Source organism: Cebus imitator, unplaced genomic scaffold (genome assembly GCF_001604975.1).
Source record: "Cebus imitator isolate Cc_AM_T3 unplaced genomic scaffold, Cebus_imitator-1.0 Scaffold335, whole genome shotgun sequence".
Lineage (NCBI taxonomy): Eukaryota > Metazoa > Chordata > Mammalia > Primates > Cebidae > Cebus > Cebus imitator.
In genome coordinates, this window is record NW_016107650.1 from 149569 (window position 1) to 170661 (window position 21093).

The 21093-nt window shown below is 41.5% G+C and overlaps 1 protein-coding gene across 9 annotated transcripts; it reads right to left on the reverse strand.

Moving 5' to 3' along the window:
* Window positions 1-232: 232 nt before the first annotated feature.
* Window positions 233-21044, reverse strand: LOC108287022 (histone H2A type 1-C). 9 transcript variants are annotated; one of them, XM_037730189.1, is made up of 5 exons: window positions 20447-21044; window positions 17000-17081; window positions 3274-3412; window positions 2253-2349; window positions 233-1553 (listed from the first exon to the last, which is right to left on the reverse strand). In XM_037730189.1, the coding sequence occupies exon 1, from the start codon at window positions 20957-20959 to the stop codon at window positions 20567-20569; it is 393 nt and encodes a 130-aa protein (XP_037586117.1). In that variant the 5' UTR covers window positions 20960-21044; the 3' UTR covers window positions 233-1553; window positions 2253-2349; window positions 3274-3412; window positions 17000-17081; window positions 20447-20566. The 9 variants fall into 9 exon arrangements, with proteins under 9 accessions (XP_037586117.1, XP_037586116.1, XP_037586114.1 ...); XM_037730188.1 differs by having other exon boundaries at window positions 2253-2353; XM_037730186.1 differs by having other exon boundaries at window positions 233-2349.
* Window positions 21045-21093: the final 49 nt, after the last annotated feature.

The following is a 21093-nucleotide window of genomic DNA, read 5'->3' on the forward strand; positions in this document are numbered from 1 at the left end:
GAAGATTCAACATGGTTGCTTTTACCTCACAGTTCTGCACTTAAAAGAGTTTAATTCTGAATTTCTGTATTTTAGCATGATGTACCATGATTGCTTTATTAAAGAGAGAAGTTGGAAAAGAGGTGCTTTATACTAGATAGATATGATATCTTCAGCATTGTTTTTCTTTTTACTGAAGTCAATAATTAAAGCTCTGGGTTGCACGCCCACAGTTATTCATCGCAGCAATGTGTGGAATTGTAAAATATTTCAAACAACTTTAATGTTCCTACATAAGAGAACTGTTGGATAAAAGTAGGACATATTTACACAGTACAGTAATATGCAGCTACAAAAATGACTTTGATTTCCATAAAGTAGTATACAGTGAATTCCAGGATATACATTTAAGTGATAAGGCAAAGTACAAAAGAATATATACATAATACAATGAACTTTACAATGAAGAATCCTGGCAATCGCCACCTTAACTAACAAAGGTAAACATCACAAAGTAAAGAGACATATGTGTATTATGAACTCATTGCATTGAGAAGGACATTTTATCGTTTTGGAAGTATTTCCTGTGAAAAACACATAATTCACTCCACCGAAACAAAAAGAAATTCGTCAAGGGATATTCTTCAAAATAACTGATCAGCACTCTTCAAAAGTGTGAACATCATAAATATAAGAACAGATTGCAGAACTAATACAGACTTAAAGAGACTAAGAAACAAGTAGTGACTAAATTCAGTGTGAGATGCAGAATAGGATCCTGAGACAGAAAAAAAAAAATTTGTGGGAAAATGTGTGATATTTGAATAGGTCTGATGTTTAGTTAGTATTTTACCAATGTCTCTTTCCTATTTCCAATCATTATATATGGCTAGGTAAAACATTAACATTAGAGGAAAACAGTTGTTGACAATAAGAAACATTACATACTATTTTTGCAATTTTTTTTTTGCAACTTTTTGCAAAAAAACAAAATTCTCTTAGTATTTCACAATGTTAGAATGCTTTTCATACGTGGTAAAAAGAAAAAATACAAAATACCAAAATGTGATATAGATTCTCCATAGTGGTGGAAAAAAAATAATAACATAGTAACACTTAAGGGAGGGAAGAAGATAAATGTTAAGTAATGTTGGAAAACAAAATTAACTGGATACTGGCTGGGCTGGTGCAGTGCCTCGCCTGTAATCCCAGCACTTTGAGAGGCTATGGCAGGCACATTACCTGAGGTCAGGAGTTTGAGACCAGCCTGGCCAACATGGTGAAACCCTGTCTTTACTAAAAACACAAAAATCAGCTGGTGATGGTGGCAGGCATAAATCCTGCCTTTAAGGTCAAAACAATCTTATTATTGTAAATACATACTTACTATAATCCTGCCCTTAGGCAAATTCTCTATGGTCTTTCAGTCCTGGGGGCTGGGATGGGGTAAGGGTGAATGGGCAGATTCACCAACTTGTCAGGAGACGTGGCTTCTCTTTATAAGTCCGTATTAAATGTTTCTTTCTGAGAAACGATTTGTCATCTTCCTTCTTATGCCTCTCAGTTTCCTTGGCCTTAGGAGGCAGATGTGCATAGAATTAGTAACAGAGGAACATGTTTTAAGTATAATATACCTGTTTAATTTATGACAATTAGACTATTGCAACATATTCATAAAGTTTACTATAGGCTACATTAGGTTCGGCGATGTAAACAACTTTTCTACTCCGTTTAACATTGAACCTATAATCATTTTTTAAAACAATCTTTTCAGCATCTGTTTATTCAAACTTCTGGCCACTGTCTTTGGAAGAGGTGGTTTAATGAATACATTGCATTTGGCCTTTTTGTGTATCTTCAGTTTTTCAGTTTCTCTCTTTATCTGTGATACTTATTGTTTCCTTAATATCTCTTTGCTTTTCCCTCTCCATTCCCCTTATATTATATGAATTTGTTTATAAATGTAAGGGTTTTCGATTTACACATAATCACTAATTTATATGCAGTGGCAGCTTTGCATAATGTTTTAACAGATCGATTTTTGTGTAGACTCTATTGCTACATAATAAATTGTCCCAAAATTTAGTGGTTTAAAATAATAGTAAATATTCATTATGTCACACACCTTCCATGATTCAGGAATTTGAGGATGAGGGAACAGTAGTTTCAACATGGGCTCTCTCAGGAGGTTGGAGTCAAGATATTTGCTGGGACTTTAGTCATCTGTAGACTTACACTGAAGAATGGGGCTGGAAGATTCCCAGATGGCTCACCTGGCTAGCAAGCTGGTTTTGGCTATCAACAGAAGACTTCCGTTCCTTGGCACATGACACCCTTTGTAGGGCTACACGAGGGCTCAGTATCTGGCAGCTGGCTTTCCCCAGAGTGATTTAAGAGAGAGTGAAACAGAAGTCAGAATACCATTTATGACTTAACTTTGGGAGTCACAATATTTGTTAGTTTCATAGGTCAGAGCTATCCAATTTGGGAGGAAGATACACAAGCCTGGGAATACCAGATGAGAATTTTTTGAGACATCTTGGAGTCTGGGTATCAGAGTTCTGGAGATGTACTACTCCGTTCCAATCTCAATTCTCCATCATTTACTAGGTGACTTTAGAAACTTACTACACTCTATTTCTCAATTTTCTCAAGCCTAAAATTTGGACAGGAATATTGCAGTAAATTGTACTATTGCTCCCATGTTTTTGCCTCCCTTTTTGGCAGTATTATATATTCTTGCCCATTGACATGGGTTTATAATATTCCTCTCCATATCAGGAGCACTCTTTCCTACTACCTGCATATCAGTCTTTACATGTGAGCTGCTTTGCTTCTACTCAATAAAATATGAGTAGAAATAGAATGTGTCCACTTTCCTGCAGAATCTTTGAACATAATGAGATCCCTTTATGTCAATTTCTCTCAGCCTGGATCTCGCTATGAAGAAGATATGTTTCAGAGCCATTGCTGATCCAAACAGAAATAGAATTTGAGCCCGAAATAACCCTTCTTGTTATTATCCACCAAGATTTGAGGAGTTATGTAATTTGACAAAAAACTTCACGATGGCAACTATTATCTACTTTAGTAGGATTGTTGCTAGGATTAGATAATATTTTTGAAGTGCTTATAACAATGTCTGGCACATGGTAAGAATATCTATTACTTTGATTATTCAAACCTAAATTCACATGAGAGAGGTTTATAAACCATACCATTACTTTATCAAATTATAGTTAAAAAGACATTTTATATTAAAAATAAGTATCAGAGAGGTTTTTATTGCATTACTTTCTGGTGTGGAGACAAAGATACAAATTAGAAGATAATCTCTGAGCATAGAGTTGTAATCAAAGACATTTTCATCAAGCAGTGGTCTCTGATCAGTCGGGTTTTCTATCCCAGGGACACTTGTGTGCTGCATTCTGCTCTGTGGAAAAGATACAGTGAACAATTCAGTGAATAGTACCTAGCTCAAAGTATGTACTCTACAGATAAAATCATACCCAGAGATGTTAATTGTCCATATTCTTACAGCTAAGATAGCTGCCTCTCTTCCTGAGATTTTTCTAGTAACGAATTCTACTTTGTAATTTATTGTTATCCCAAGTACCAAAACATTTTATTTTCCTAATTGTTACATTTATTCTTTTTTTTTCCCTCCGGGACAGAGTCTCACTCCTGTTGCCCAGACTGGATTGCAGTGGCACAATCTCTGCTCATTGCAGCCTCTGCCCCTAGGGCTCAAGTAATCCTCCCACCTTAGCCTTCAGAGAAGCTGTGACCACAGGTGAACGCCAACATGTCCGGCTAATTTTTTTATTTTTTGAAGAGGCAGCATTTTGCCATGTTGCCCAGGCTAGAACTTTATTCCTAAGCACTCTTCCTTGATTTGGAGGTGAGGCAGAAAGCAGGGAGTGGACTGAAAAACACGAAGTGATTTGTAAGATAATGCACTTATTTTATCATGTCAGCTTTCCTCATAGTTTCTACCAGTCACGCTCACCTTCAGGAATACGGACAATTCAGGGTTTTATGTTACCTGTTTCTTTCCCTTCTTCCCACTTTAGTCTCATAAAATGCTTCTACCACTTCCCAATCAGAATGCCGTTCCTAAATATTCCTTATGGAAAAATTCTAGAGTTCCCAATATTCAGAGATTAAGGGACCACATTTATCACAAATCCTCCCACTTAACAAAACAAGAATCTTGAGCCCAGAGTGGTGAAGGTACATCCCGAAGAAGTGACCATCCTCTAGATTTCCAGCAGCATGAGGACCAGGTCAGATATTTAGGACTGGCAAAAACTCCAAACTGTGCTCTCTGCACATGAGTTGCTCAGGAAAGGGCAATGCTCATTCAATCCTACTGTTTGTCAGGGAATAAGTACAGTCCATTCTAGAGATTTCATATAGAAGAAATTAAATAGATGTAATTTGATAAACAGGTGATGAAAAAGTGGAGAGACCCAAGAGAGGGGGTGAGGGCAACCCACAGATAAGCTGCAGCAGAAAGTTGCCACCTCGGTCCTCTAGGAACAAAGGGAAGAGGTGATGCTGGAGTCAAGCGGTTAGAGCACAGTCTGGTAAGGCAGGAACTGAGACCAACAGGAGAAAGGCTCTGTGGTAGGACTGGAGTCAAAGTACCAAGGAAGCTGGAGAAGCCTCAGGAAACAAAGAAAAAGAGACATACTCTGGCTCCACCATCATCTTCCATCAGTGCCACTCATTGGCCAATTCTACTGGAAACTAAAGAGCAAGGAAACCTGGGAAATGTAGTTTCCATTGAGGAACAGCAGCATCAGAGAGTAAATGGGCAAGTGATAGAACAATCAGAAACTCAAACACAAATATTTCTACAATTTTAGATGTCTAAGCATGTGACCCTGTACTTGCACTTAGCAAAGTGCCCTAGAAAACACAGAGGTGCACTTCCATTTTTAAGGATGTCATATTAAGAAGACATTTTGCCTTGTTTTGAACAGGTTGTGATTTACCCAGTGTAGCAGATACTCTCTAGGATGATCCCTGCCTCTGAGGGTTCATCCTCTGGCATTATCTCCTTTCCTGTGTGCTGTGCCTAGGAACTTGCTGCTAACCAATCGAATATGTCAAAAATGATGGTGTGTTATCTTTGAGATTCAGTTACACAAGGTTATGGCTTCTTTCTTGTGCCCTCTCACTTGCTCATTCTTTTGGAAGAAAGTCAGCCATGTGGTGCACTGTCCTGTGGAGAGGCCCACATAGGGGTCTGAGGCCTTTGGTCTAACAGCCCTGGAAAGAATTAAATCATGTGAAGGAGCTTACAAATGGATCTATTAGTTTGGATAGCATAGTAAACCATAATAAATTTGGGCAACAAGGAATAGCGATCTCATCTTGAGGCACAGCTTCTGATCTAAAAGTTAGACCTGCGCAGTCTGGTTTCTAATCACAAAGGCGGAGGACTGATCCACAAGTTCTGTAGCATGACACAAATGTGGGCCTACCAGAAACCAGAAGCTGAACTCTTAGGTCCTGCATGACTGAGTGCCACTGTGGCATCTGTGGCATGTGCCAGTAGGGCCTCCACATATTTCAACACTACGCAGCGCAAAATAGGAAGGAAACTGTTCTAAAGTGCTCCTTTAAAAATAGCTAATGTTAAACGGAGAGGAAAAAGAGATAGTGGGCAAACAATGGACCACAGAAAGGGGGCATAAATGGAAAATCACAAAGAGAGCTATTGGTTTGTGACTTTCATTAACAGAATTTGAGAAGATGAGATACAAGGTGATTGGAATAATGGTTTCATAGTTAAATCTTAGCCCCTTTATGAAAGCTTATATCCACTCATTTCCACTGTCCACCACCTTCCTCTGAATTTCATTCCACTCTTGGCTTCTGCCTGTGTTGTCAGCAGGCACAGCGTCGCCTGTGCCACCTGGAAGCAGTGGGCAGAGGGCTGCAGATACACAGTGCCTGTTCTGCAGCCTACGGAGCCGTGAGCCCAGGAAGTGGGCAGCCTGAAGCACAGAGGGGCTGTGCTCCAGAAAGGGACCCACACGCAGCCTGGGCTGCTCCTTTTCATAGTGAAAGCATGAAAGCGGACTTGATAAAGAGAATAAACATTTTCTGTGTGGGTGTCAGCTGAGAAAGCCAGACTTCCAGCACCTGGGAACATTGGCTGATCCTCCCACAGGGAAAGAAGCATCCATTGTTCCCAGTTCATTGCCAGGCAACCCAGAGAAAGTCCCTGGGGTCATTGGTTGAAGAGCTCTGCTTGCGTCTTTACGGTGCCTTTGCTCACTACATTCCTAGCTATGCTGTTGCTGACAGTTCACACTCCCAGCATCACCATCCACGAGACCACTTTCTCAGAAGGCCTCCCTGCCCCTCTGACAGTGTGAAAATAGTCATCCATGGGCCTTACTGTGAAGGTGAAATTCAAACAGGTGAGTCTCTGCAAAAAGAGTGTTCTAGGCTTTGTCATAAAACTGGGAGAGCAGAAATGAAAACAGCTGAGGTGGGAAACAATATAGATATATATGCAGTGAGTACAGCTCCTAGGAAAGAGTATGGAACTTAACCAGACCAGAAGCACAGGGATCACTTGAGACGGCCCCTTCTCGGTAGGAAAACAGCACAATAGAGTGACACCATGTGCCTGTGCCGGACGGAGTTGGGGAGTGGGGAGACAGAGATGAGGTTATCCTTACCAGGAAGAAGCAGAGAATATTTAAGGCAGTGTTGTGCTGATATGTTTACTGGCTATCGAAGAACAAAACAAAAAGCCCTGATATGCCATATGCTAGTTCCCATGGTAGAAATACTGCCATTATGGCCAATTTCAGACTACCAATGGTACACTGGCCAGAGTAGAAAGGAAGGAAAGCTTCAAAATGCCACTTAGATCTTTAATTGGAGATCAGAGAAAATGACAACGAAAGGGCAGAAATATAACTCCATGTGTGGATGTGGAAAAGCCACTGACTTGTTTCTGTGCCAACCAATTCAGAACCTCAGCCTCTTCATCCTCAATTTGAAGGAACTGTCATAAAGGAAATGCAAGTTTCTTTCTGTGCTCTTTCATTGATTCTTTCCTCCTACAGGGCCAGTCTACCTAGGGCCTTCCTCATTTTTCTTTCCTATGCCAACATTGCTCAGGGACCCAGTCAGGATGAATTCTCCATGTTCTCACTGAAGGTAGGAAGTCAAGTTGAACCAAAAGCAGAATGGGCAGAGTGGGGGGCATCCTGTTTGGAAAGCCTCTGCTTCTGGAAAGGTGGCTCAGCTGAGTTACAAATATGCATGCCCTCAACTGGGGCTGCTGCTTCTGAACCAGGAGTTTACTTGGTGGGAGGTGTGCGGTTACGTTCCACCACCATTCCACATTCCATGTGTCAGGCTGGTTCTTCTAAAAGCTTCATTTAGCCATGGGGGCAAACTGCAACCAGAAGCAGTTAGTACTAAGGCCTAAGAATCCCTATTACTTCCATCTCTGCAGGTGGAAGCTAGCAAATCTCTGCCAGAAATCCCAACATCCTCTCCTGCGTTCACTTTTTCCATATTTGAAAATGATAGACAGATGATAGTCTTTATATAAACTTGCACACATTTATGTCAGGTTTCACAAGGAACAAAGTGTTTTCTCATGTGCCATCTCATTTGATAGTTTTTCACAACTATTATCTTATTTTACACAAGAAAAATTCTGACATGGCAGGTAACTAATCCCATCAGACACTTGGTGAGTGGCAGGGCTGGAACAAAAAGCTCGTCTTTTGGCTCTAGATTCCTGTGTTTTTCCAGAACACCTGAGTGCATGTGTGTGCAGGGTTGTGTTTGTGTACACACACACAAAATCCACTTTTTGTAAGTTTATTATGTAGGCCTTTTTTGCTTTTTGAGACAATGTCTTGTTCTATTGCCCAGAACTGGAATGCAGTGCTACAATCATGGCTCACTGCAGCCTTGACTTGCAGGGCTCAAGCGATCCTCCCACCTCAACCCCGAGTAGCTGAGACCAGAGTGCAGCCCCATCACACTGAGCTAAATTTTACATATTTTGCAGAGATGGGGTTTTGCCATGTTGTCCAGGCTGGTCTCAAACTCCTGGGGTCAAGATATCTGCCTGCCTCAGCTTCCCCAAATGCTCGATTACTGGCCTGAGCCACAGTACCTGGCAAGGTATTTCTTAAGAATAAATTGGGTGTCCCTTCTTCCAACTCAGCCTATGAGATAAAAGTGGCTGTCTCACCAGCTCCTGAAAATTCAGGGCCAGAATTGAAATTTCTTTTTTTTTTCTTTGAGTCGGAGTTTCGCTCTTGTTACCCAGGCTGGAGTGCAATGGCGCAATCTCGACTCACCACAACCTCCGCCTCCTGGGTTCAGGCAATTCTCCTGTCTCAGCCTTCTGAGTAGCTGGGATTACAGGCACGCGCCACCATGCCCAGCTAATTTTTTGTATTTTTAGTAGAGACGGGGTTTCACCGTGTTGACCAGGATGGTCTCGATCTCTTGACCTCGTGATCCACCCGCCTCGGCGTCCCAAAGTGCTGGGATTACAGGCGTGAGCCACCGCGCCCGGCCCAGAAGTGAAATTTCTAACCAGAGTGAGCCTCATGAATTCATGAGCCATTTATTGAGTGACTATTTGCCAATAAGGCATCCACTGTTGTATTTCCAGCTCTCAGCATGGGCTCCCAGCATTCAGAACCATGCTGGGAGCTGGGAATACAGCAGTGGACCACACAGGTCCCCAGCTACCAGTACACACAGATTTTTAAGAGTAACAGAGACAGTGTTAAAACCAGACCTTGAATGCAGATGAAAAAGAAGGCAAAAGAGGGCAGGCAGGTCAGGAGGATGTTTCCTAATTCCTGTGCAAGGCAGGCAGGAAATGGCAATTTAACCAGGGAGGTGTCCTAGGCAGAAAATTAATGATACATGCCTTCCTCTCCCTTTGCATTACACCTTTTATTTCCATATGCCAGAGTGGAATTTGTGAAATCTGCTTCCATTACAATGTATTGTATATATTATACATTAAGATTGTGTACATTACAAATAAAATTATTTCAAAATTAAGATATTTCACAGTACAATTAAAATTAAATGTAATTTCAAAATGATCTTTAGAGCACCAAACAATTCATACACATGATCTTTATTTTAGAGATGAAGAAACTGAGGTTCAAAATAACTAAATGATGGTCATAGTTTTTTTTTTTTTGAGACAGAGTCTCATCCAGGCTGGAGCACAGTGAACTTGGCTAACTGCAACCTCCCCATCCCAAGTTCAAGCAGTTCTCCTGCCTCAGCCTCCCAAGTAGCTGGGAGTACAGGCACATGCCACCACGCCTGGCTAATTTTTTGTATTTTTAGTAGAGATAGGGGTTTCACCATGTTTGTCAGGATAGTCTCCAACTCCTGACCTCAAGTGAGCAGCCCACCTTGGCCTACCAAAGTGCTGGGATTACAGAAATAAGTAAGCCACAATGTCCGGCTCACATAGTTTTTAGAAGAACCTTGAGCCTAACCCAAGAGTAACTGGAATTTTCAGTTCAGTTACCACCATTCCAGCAGAATAGCACAGCAATTTCAATTTTGCAGTAAATCAGGGTTAATAATCCCAGAAATGTTAGACAGCAAAATACTAAAACAAATCAAGTGCCTACCAACAGGGGACAGGTTACATAAAATATAATGCATTTGCATGATGCAATACATGGAAGCTCTGCATGTTCTCATAACCTATCGTTCATTATTGACTGACATCAGCAGGAGTGAATACTGGGTAGATACACAAGAAAAAGAAAGTAATCCCCTGGGATAAGTTGAGGCGTGGATTCTCTCTATATATCTTTTTATTTCAAATCGTTTGAATCCTGTGGATGTAATACTTTAAAAATTAAACACATTTTGTACTCAAAAGAACTTTCCCTCGATAATATTCTTTCTCTCCATTTTACCCTCGTTATCCCCCCCCCACACATGATGTACAATGTTTTTAATATAAAAATTTGCAGATGCAGAATCAATCAATGATGCAGGAACATTAATGCCATCCATCCACTTATTCCTTAGAATTGGTAGGTTTGGCAGGCACTCAGGATCCTGGCATCTCTCTAAAATGAGTTTTTTCAACCTAAGAGAGAAGAAAAAGTGAATATATCTGAAAACCTCCTTCCTGGCCTTCCTTACACATACAGAAAACCTTACAGATCCTTTTCTTCATAATGAGTTAGCTTCTTTACAGGTACCAACCCTTCTCAGTTTCTCAAATTCCCTGTGGTGTCCTGTCCTCTAGGCTCGACAGTCCAATTTTGCTCTTCAAATAGGGTTGGCACATTAAAAATGCTGAATGTCCAGTTAAATCTGAGTTTCAGATAAACAGCAGTTTTTTTGTTGTTGTTATTTTTAAGTATGGGATGTCTCATGTAGTATCTGGGGTGATGTAACGATGGGCATACTTCAACAATTATTTATTGCTTGTTTGAAATTCAAATATATTTGGGTGTCTTGTATTTTATATGGCAAAGTTATACTCTGATTCCACCTGGAGGAAGCTAGTTATGTGCACTTGAACACATTAGCCCAGAGGCACTAGAAGTACCAACCCCAGTGCTATTCATTAGAATTTTCTGTGATGATAGACATATTCTATATCTGCGTATCCAATACAGTAGACGTAAGCCACTTTAAGTGTGGTGAGACTGAGAAACTGAATTTTTGATTTAATTATTTAAATTTAAAATGTCACATGTGGCTAATGGCTACTGTATTGCAAAGCACAACTCTAAAAAGAATAATGCCCTTCAGTGTAGCAACTGGGATTTAAGATCTAGTGATGGCTAAAATGACAGATAACTCAGGAATACACTCCCCTAAGTCTCTGAAGCTTAGACAGTGAGTAGTCCATTTCTGCACAAACATGTTTTGCTGTCAACATAATCATTCCGGTTTTTTTTCCCCCTGTATTTACTGAAGATCTATGGAAAGGATGTGAAGGCTCAGGGTAGACATACATGTGAAAAGCACAGGGAATACGGTTAGGTAGAATTCTTCAACAAACTTATCCTACTAGATAAGAGTGTTAACTCAATAATCTCAGCATTAGAACATAAAAGCTGGGGCCAAGTGCAGTGGCTCAGTACTGTGATCTCAGCAGTTTGGGAGGCCAAGGCAGGAGGATCACTTTAGGCCCAAATTTAGAGAACAGCCTGGCCAACGTTGGAAACACCATGTGTAAAAACACAAAAACTAGCCAGGCATGGCAGCACGTACCTGTAATCCTAGCTACTTGGGAGGCTGAGGCAGGAGAATCGCTTAAACCTGGGAGGTGAAGTTTGCAGTTAGCTGAATTTGTGCCACTGCACTCCAGCCTGGGCAACAGAGCGAGAATCTGTCTCAAAAAAAGAAAGAAAGAAAACATAAAAGCTGGGAGGTTCCATTATCACAAAATAAACATTAAGTGGATGAAACAGCACAGATTTGATCACTCGAGCTGTGTGACCATTTTCTTTCCATGATTTTAAGCAAACCTCTATTAACCCTGGACCCAGAGCATATTAAAGTGAATTATTTGCTGCATAATTCCATCTAGTAGAGAACAGGCCCTTAAAAGAATTAACAATCTAGGTAACTTAGACTTATCAATATACATGAAGTCTGGAGAGGTTAGTGCAGAAACTGGGAAAATGGTAAGGGTGTCGAAAACAAATGGGGCATAATTCTAAACCTTACTCTGTTCCTGGTAGCCGGGTAAGGTGAGTAGGTAACGTATTAACAATGATTTGTAGATATACATTTTTATATAGAAATTTAGATAACCAAACTCTGGGCAGTGAAACAGCTTTCTGGGCTAGAAAATATCTATTCTGGTTTTTTTTTGTTTTTTTTTTTTTTTTTAACCAGATATTTGTGTTTCCACTAAATATCAGGCCCTCTAGTAGATGCTGGGACACAACAGTGAATGAATAGACAGACCGAATTCCTAGTTACAGAGCAGAGTTTAATGGAAAAAGGCAAACAACAAAAATCTGATAAAACTTCAAACTGCATTGTAAAGAATCTAAACAGGATGAGTAATGGAACATAATTTGAAGGGGGAAAAGGAGAAAGCTTACTTTCTTGCATCTCTCTTTATACTTTAAGTCAAAAAAATTAATAAATACTTGGCCATGCGTGGTGGCTCACGCTTGTAATCCTAGCACTTTGGGAGGCCAAGGCAGTAGGATCACCTGAGGTTGGAAGTTCAAGACTAGCCTGACCAACATGAAGAAACCCCATCGCTACCAAAAATATAAAATTAGCTGGGTGTGGTGGTGCATGCCTGTAATCCCAGCTACTTAGGAGGCTGAGGCAGGAGAATTGCTTGAACCCAGGAGGCAGAGGCTGCAGTGAGAAAAGGTCGCGCCATTACACTCCAGCCTCGGCAACAAGAGTGAAACTCCATCTCAAAAAACAACAACAAAAAAACTTACTTGGTTATTTGAACAGTCCACACAGAAGTGTTCATAAAGGTTAACCTCTCCTCATCCCATTCTATTAGGTTGGTGCAAAAGTAATTGCAGTTTTTGCTGCAAAGTAATTGTAAGAGCCACAATTACTTTTGCACCAACTTAGTTTCAGCTTTCTTAGATAATTAATGTCACACGTTTTCTGGCATACAGTTCTCTATTTACTCTCATCAGTTGTGTGCGAGTCTATTTCACTTGATTATTGTTTTGTGTAGCTGCGTAACATGCCATAGAGTAAATGGATGTCTCACTTTGTCAACGGTATTCTTATATATATGTTTTACATGTGTGATTAGGTTTGTTTTTCCCTCATTAGTTTTGATTTGTTTTGTTTTGAGACAGAGTCTCGCTCTGTCACCCAGACTGGAGTGCAGTAACGTCATCTTGGCTGACTGCAACCTCTGCCTCCTGAGCTCAAGCGATTCTCCAGCCTCAGCCTCCCAAAATGCTAGGATTACAGGCATGATCCACCATGCGTGGTCTCTCATGACTGTCCTTACACATAACCTTACCTAGTGGGGCCTTTATTCTAGATTGTTGACATTCTCTCTTTCCAAGTGTCTGTTAATGAAATTTACTAAATATTTCCAGGAAAAGTTCTCAAAAATTATATGACAATGGCAATTCTTCCTCATACTTGGCAGTCCTGAGTATTAGCTTTAGTGGTTGTCTGTTCATGGGTAAGAAATAGTATTCCTTTGTTGTATTAATATGCATAATTTTGAACTACTGGGAAGGTTTTGCTTCTTGTTTTTCATTTGTAATGGCCATTTAATACATGATATAAAATACCGTTTAATCATTTTTTATATTATGTTGTTTGCCTTTTTACTAACATCTTGCAGTTCTTCTTTGTGAATTGCGGTTATTAACCCTATATGTTTTTGAAATCCTTTATCCAAATTTATTGCTCCTTTTACAACTATCTTTATATATATTTTGCCTTAAGCTACTTTTTCGCCTACATAGTCTGTGTCTTTTCCTATATGGCTTTTGTGTTTCCTTCTCACTTAATAATGACACCCTCCCCCTGCTCCCCCCCCACACAATTAGGTATACAAAGGTTCTCCTAAAATGTCATCTGACATTTGTTATTTCATATTCTCAGATTTTTAATCCATTTCAGTAGGTCCTTCTCGCTGAGTAATAGCACCCTCCCACCCTCATTCTCAAATACACACATACACACATACACACACACACACACACACACACATTAGGTATACAAAGGGTCTCCTAAAATGTCATCTGATATTTGTTATTTCATAATCTCAGATTTTTTTTTTTTTTGAGACAGAGTTTCGCTCTTGTTACCCAGGCTGGAGTGCAATGGCGCCATCTCGGCTCACCGCAACCTCCGCCTCCTGGGTTCAGACAATTCTCCTGCCTCAGCCTCCTGAGTAGCTGGGATTACAGGCACATGCCACCATGCCCAGCTGAATTTTTGTATTTTTAGTAGAGACAGGGTTTCACCATGTTGACCCGGATGGTCTCGATCTCTTGACCTCGTGATCCACCCGCCTCGGCCTCATATTCTCAGATTTTTAATCTATTTTGGTGGTCTACTTTTTTTCTGAAAAAGAGCTGAGACCTGAGAGTGAAAAGGAGCTCACCAGAAGAAACATCAAAGAACAGGCATTTCAGAGATTGAGCCCAAGAAGGTAAACGTCTTGAATCAGCTCAATCTGTGAAATGCCTGTCCTTGGTGAGAAGAAACCATTGTGGCTGGAACAGCAAATGAGAACAGCAGAAGAGATGAACAGAGGTCAGAGGTGGTCACTGAGTGGACCCTCAGGTCTTGGTAAGAAGTATGGAGAAATAATTTAATTGCATGTATTAAACATGCAAGTGACCTGACTCACAGATACTTCGGGTTTGTAGAGATGAAGGAAATGCAGCAAGTGCCACTTTTAGAATGTTGATTTGAGTAAATGGTAGTGTCAGTTATGGAATTCGGACGAACTGGAAAGGATAACAGGCTTAAGGAGGACAATGTTTATTCTTATGTCTTCAAAGTATTCAGGGTGAAAGGCCTATTAGAGTTCTAAATGGAGATGTCAAGCAAAAATGGAAGTACACACATTTGCATTTCAGAAAGGGACAGGTTAGAGATGTAAAATTGGAAGTTTCCTGCATATAGTCAGTCTTTGGAATTGTAGTTATTGAAAAAGCCATTAATGAGACAGAACAGACTAGGGATCAGAACCAAGCTCCAGATTTCTAAAATTTAAAGCACAGCTCAGTCTGGTCATTTTGAGGTGAATGCTTAATGACAGGACAATTTGTTGTAGTGTAAATTTAGAGCCCTACACTTTTAGCTCTGATTATTAGCAAACACAACAAAAAATGGATATGGTTATCTGTCAGTGTCTATGAAATAATCTATAAGCCAGAAAGACGTCCTCACCAGAAACTGAACATATCAGCACGTTGGATCTCAGACTTCCAGCCTGCAGAATTGTTAGAAAATAAATGTCTCTAGTTTAAGCCACCAATCTGTGGTATTTTGTTATGGCAACCCAAGCTGTCTAACACAGATTTTAGTACCAAGGAGTGGGATGCTGCAACAGCAAATACCTAAAAATGGGGAAGTGGCTTAGGAAATTGGTGATGTTTGGTAAAGGCTGGAAGAGTTTAAGGTTCATGATAGAAAAAGCCAGTTGTGAAAGGATTATTGATAGACATAGACGTTAAAGTCAATTCCGGCAAAGGCTCAGAAAGGAAGCAAGCTGGAGAGAAAGCTTCCATTTTCTTAGAAACTTAGATTCATAATGATCATGAATAGAATGTTGGTTAAAATATGAACATTAAACAACTCTAGTGAGGCCTTACATCAAAATGAGGGACAGGTTTTTGGACACTGCAGAAATTGCTGTCCTTGTTAGAATGTGTCAAGAACTTGGCTGAATTTACATTCTAGTGTTTACTGGATAGTAGAAATTATAAGCAATAAAACTGAATATTTAGCAGAAGAGATGTGTAAGCCAAGTATTGAAGGTATGGTTTAGGTCCCCCTAATTGCTTATAGTAAAATGTAAGAGGAAAGAGACTAAATGAAGAAGCAATTTTTAAGCAAAACACAATCAGAAATTGGAGATTTGGAATAGATTTCTCAATCTATCCATATTGTAAAAATTGAGAAAGCTTTCCTTAAAGATGTATGGTTGAACAATTATTATTATTTTTTTTTGAGACAGGGTCTTGCTCTGTCATCTAGGCTAGAGTACGGTGGCACATTCTCAGTTCACTGCAACCTCTGCCTCTTGGGCTCGAGCAATCCTCCCAAGTAGTTGGTACTACAGTTATGCACCACCATACCTTGGCTAATATTTTTGTTGTTGTTTAATGGGGGTTTTGACATGTTGCCCAGGGAGTCTCATGCCGTCACCCAGGCGGTAGGGCAGTGGCACAATATCAGCTTACTGCAACGTCTGTCTCCCAGGTTCAAGTGATTCTCCTGCCTCAACCTTCTGACTAGTGGGGATTACAGGCACCTGGCATCATGCTCAGGTAATTTTTGTATTTTTTGTAGAGTTGGGGTTTCACCATGTTGACCAGGCTAGTCTAGAACTCCTGACCTTCAGTGATCCACTGGACTCTGCCTCCCTAAGAGCTGGGATTACAGGCATGAGCCACCAGGGCTGCCACTTTCAACTCAGACTCAGAGTACAGATAGGGTAGGGTGGGGGTAGAAACAGGTAGTTAAGGCTGACTCCAGCTAAGTTTCACAGGATGCCCTGTAGAACTGTGTGAGAGTCCCTCACAGATAGCTGCCTGGGTGGGACCCCACCAAACTGAAAGAATGAGACGTCAGGCAGGGCAGATAGAGTAGACCACCCACAGAGTCAGAGGTGACGCTGCAACCCCAGTGGGTCTGAAACTCAGGAATTCAAGCCAAAAAGGAGTTTTCTTAAAATCTAACCAAATTTGCCTTTGCAGGTTTTGGACTTGATTAGGACCCATTACGCCTTCCCTCTTTCCTATTTCTCTAATTTCAAATGGGAATGTCTATCCTATTTCTGTTTCACCACTATATCTTAGAAGCATGTAATGTTTCTGGTTTCACAGGTTCAAAGCTGGAAAATGAATGTCTCCAGATGAATCATACATTGATTATCACCCATAACCTGATTTAGATGATTTTTAGGTAACACTTTTAACTTTAGAATTGATGCAAAAATGAGTTAAGACTTTCAGGGGGCTGTTGGCATGGAATAAATTTATCTTGCATGGGAGGACATACATTTTGGCAGGCGAGGGACAGAATGTTATAGACTAAACTGTCCCCTGAAATTCATATGTTACAACCCTGAACCCCAGTGTAACTGTATTTGGAGATAGGGCCTTTAGGAGGTACACGAAACCAAAGATCATAGGATAGGGCTCTAATCCCGGTAGGGCTGGTGTCCTTATAAAAGATAAGGAGAAACTTAGACCTCACTCTCCTCTCAGGCACCAAAGAAACACCATGAACACATAGTGAGATGGTAGCCATCTGTAAGACAGGAACTCACCAGAAACTATGTTGGCACCTTGATCTTAAACTTCCAGGCTCCAAAAGTATGAGAAAATTTTTCTGTTCCAAGCCTCTTAGATCTGGGGGAAAAAAAAATTCTGTTGTTTAAACCATCCACTTTCTGGTATTCTGTTATGGCAGCCTAAGTATGCTAAGACAATGAAGGATGTGGCAAAAGTTTAGGTCCCAACATCATACCAAAGAGGTTGGAGTTTAACACACTTTATTCCAACTGTAGGCAATGTGTACAAGTTGTAAATTCTCAGACATGTTGGCTCCCTTACTTTACCCTAACTACAACTCAAACAACTATAATAATAACAACCAATGAAGTTTCTTCAATATGACTATACTAATTCAATGCCTGATAATTCATTTTATGTTGAAATGTATGTGCCATATTCCAATTTCTGTTGAAGATGCAATGGTCATATTTACTCCTTTGAAAATAGATTTATCAGGCTAAGGCAGGGCGGCTCATGCCTGTAATTCTAGCACTTTAGTAGGCTGAGGCAGGCAAATAATCTCAGGTCAGGAGATTGAGACCAGCCTGGCTGACATGGAGAAACCCTCTCTACCATAAATACAAAAATTAGCCAGGCATGGTGGCACGCGCCTGTAGTCCTAGCTACTTGGGAGGCTGAGTCAGGAGAATTGCTTGAACCTGCAAAAAGGAGGTTTCAATGAGTGAAAATCACACAATTACACCCAGTCTGGGTGACAGAGCAAGACTCCATCTTGAAAAAATAAATAAGGCCCGGCGTGATGGCTCATGCCTGTAATCCCAGTACTTTGAGAGATGGAGACGAGTAAATCACGAGGTCAAGAGATCAAGACCTGCCTGGCCTACATGGTGAAAGCCCGTCTCTTCTAAAAATACAAACATTAGCAGGGCGTGGTGGCGCTGTCCCAGCTACTCAGGGGGCTGAGGCAGTAGAGTCGCTTGAATCTTTCCTCGTTCTCTTAAATTCTTTAGAGATTAGGAAGCCATGGGTAACATTCTGGTATGTGGACAAAGTTTACCCATTATGTATGGTTACTCATTCTAGTTTTCTGACAACAATCTCTTATGGAGATTGGTTATAAAATAGCAGTTGTAAGTATTTTTTTCCTGGCCTCGGAACTTAAGACAGTTCTTTAAGCAGTTTTAGTTTGCTCATCTCAAGATTCAGAATAAGGATAAAACCTATGTCTCAAATTGTTGGATTAAATGAATTAACACACTGGAAGCTCGTTAAATGTACCTGGCACACAGTAAGTGCCTAATAAGCCATCTCTTTTATGCAGCCTGTGTTGATTTCAGAATCTACACTTACTGAGCCAGGCTCTTTTCATTGCAAGTAAGCAAAAGTATACAAGGAAGAGATGGAGGCATGAAGAGGTTAAGCCCTAGGCCAAGGTTTCTCACCTATTGGGAGGTGGGATCAAAGGCAATTTGGCCTGGGAATAAAAAGGATTCCAAGGCCCATATAAAGCAATTCCAACCTAAGGATCCAAGTTCTCAGACACACAGGAAATGCTTAGGGGAAGAATCCGGTCCTCACAGCACTCTGGCCAAGAGCCCCGTGAAACCAGACCTTCCTCATTTCTGATGATTCTTACCCCAGCTGCCCATCAGAATCGTCTTAATTTTAAAATGTCCTCGGAAAATTCTAACATGTGACCATCAAAAGTGATCATTTGCTTTTATGCCACTTTGTTTTCACCCAAACAGTACCTTTTCCTTTGAGGGTAGTTGCAGGGGAAAACAGGGGTAGAGGGAGGGAAGGGCGGAAAAGCCTGGAACGGCTCCAAATCGGTGCCAGTATCTGGGAAGTAGGTCAGCAGTAAACAGCTTCCACTTGGATTATTATTAATATCATCTTCTGCCACAGTCAGCTTTGGAGGCTCGAAACGATTTCATGCAAAACGCTTCAATCGAGTTCCAGACGCCTGTGACTAAACGACTGAGTCTGTTTGGCCAGTCTGAGCAGATGGGCGCTGAGGCATAAGTAAGACTTACCCGCCCCCAGACTTCCTTACCCACTTACTTCCGAACGCAGCAGAAACTAGACAGGGACAGTGGCTCACGCCTGTAATCCCAGCACTTTGGGAGGCCGAGGCGGGCTATCACTTGAGGTCAGGTGTTCGAGACCCTGTCTCTACTATAAACACAAAAATTGGCCAGGCGTGGTGGCATGCGCCTGTAGTCCTAGCTACTCGGGAGGTTGAGACAGGAGAATTGCTTGAACTTATGAGAAGCCTGGCTAACATAGTGAAAGCCCATTTCTACTAAATACAAAAAATTAGCCAGGGATGATGGTGCACGACTGTAACAGGTACTCGGGAGGTTGAGGGAGGAGAATCGCTGAACCCGGGAGGCGGAGGTTGCATTGCAGTGAGCCGACATCTCGCCACTACACTCCAGCCTAGGCAATAACAGCAAAACTCCGTCTCAAAAAAAAAAAAAGGCAGAAACTGAGATCTGGAAAAAACCTCGGCGAGACTCAGATTCCAGGAAAATAGGTTCCCTAGAAATTTGTCTATGGTCCCAGAAGTCCATTTCCTGTGGGTGGGGCAACTGTCACTAGATCCCTAGAAGGAAAGAGGCTTTTTTATTTGTTTTTGAGACTTTGTCTCACTGTCGCCTAGGCTGTAGTGCAGTAGCGTGATATCGGCTCACTGCAACCTCCGCCTCCCAGGGTCAAGTGATTCTACTGCCTCAGCCTCCTGAGTAGCTGGAACTACAGTTACGTGCTACCACGCCCAACTAATTTTAGTAATTATTTTTTTTCTTTTTAGTTACGGGGATTTCACCTTGTTGGCCAGGTGGATCTCAAACTCCTGACCTCAGGCGATTCGCCCTCCTAGGCCTCCCAAAGTGCTACGGTCACAGACGTAAGCAGAAGCAAAGGTTTACTGAAAGGCCACAGGCCTCACTGTATCCCCTTTTCTGGCCGTATTGGGAATCTAGACGCTTGAGCCTCTTAAAATATTACTAACTTGATTTCGTTGAATGTCAAACGTTGTTCTAGATTAGGGACACCTTTCAACTCTCTGGTTAAGTTTTTGACAGTATACTCTGCACATTGGCAGGAACAGAACCTAGAAATCTTACAGAATTACGAAAGGCAGGCTGCCTGCAGCCTAAACTAAAAAATAGAAAGGGGACTAGTCGGAGGACCAAACAAGGTTACCATCACGCTAGTGTTACCTTCAATTTTTTTTTAAAGTTATCAGAAGTTTTTGGACCACAAGGCATCTCTGCGTATAAACTAGTTAGGCACTATGATCGACTTACAAAACGTTAACTATGCTATTTCGTTACAATATGACAGTGCTTGACACTACATACATAGCTAACCTACTATTACATACAAACAGGCCAACCTTTAGTACCAGCGTTTCCCAAAAAACTTAAAAGCAGGAATACACTTTGCTCCGGAGTAGGATAAAATTAACTTACCTTAGCACTTTTCCTAGTACCTACAAGCAGTGAGGTTAGCTCTTCCTTTGAAACGGTAGGGGGGGCTCTGAAAAGAGCCTTTGGGTTTGATAGTTTCCGGAAGTTCAGACACCTATGAAATCACTTTCCCTTGGCCTTGTGGTGGCTCTCGGTCTTCTTGGGCAGCAGCACGGCCTGGATGTTGGGCAGGACGCCGCCCTGAGCAATTGTCACCCGGCCCAGCAGCTTGTTGAGCTCCTCGTCGTTGCGGATGGCCAGCTGCAGGTGGCGCGGGATGATGCGGGTCTTCTTGTTGTCGCGGGCCGCGTTGCCCGCCAGCTCCAGGATCTCGGCGGTCAGGTACTCCAGCACTGCCGCCAGGTAGACCGGCGCGCCGGCCCCGACCCGCTCGGCGTAGTTGCCCTTGCGGAGCAGGCGGTGCACGCGGCCCACGGGGAACTGGAGACCAGCGCGAGAAGAGCGGGATTTCGCTTTGGCGCGAGCTTTACCGCCCTGCTTACCACGTCCAGACATGGCAATCAAACAAAAAAAAAGCACCAAAACAAGAAACCTAGGCTCACGCGAAAACAAACAAGATCAGAAAATATGTAAAACATGGCTGCTTTTATAGCTATTTCCCAGGGAGTAAATACGACCTTTTGATTGGC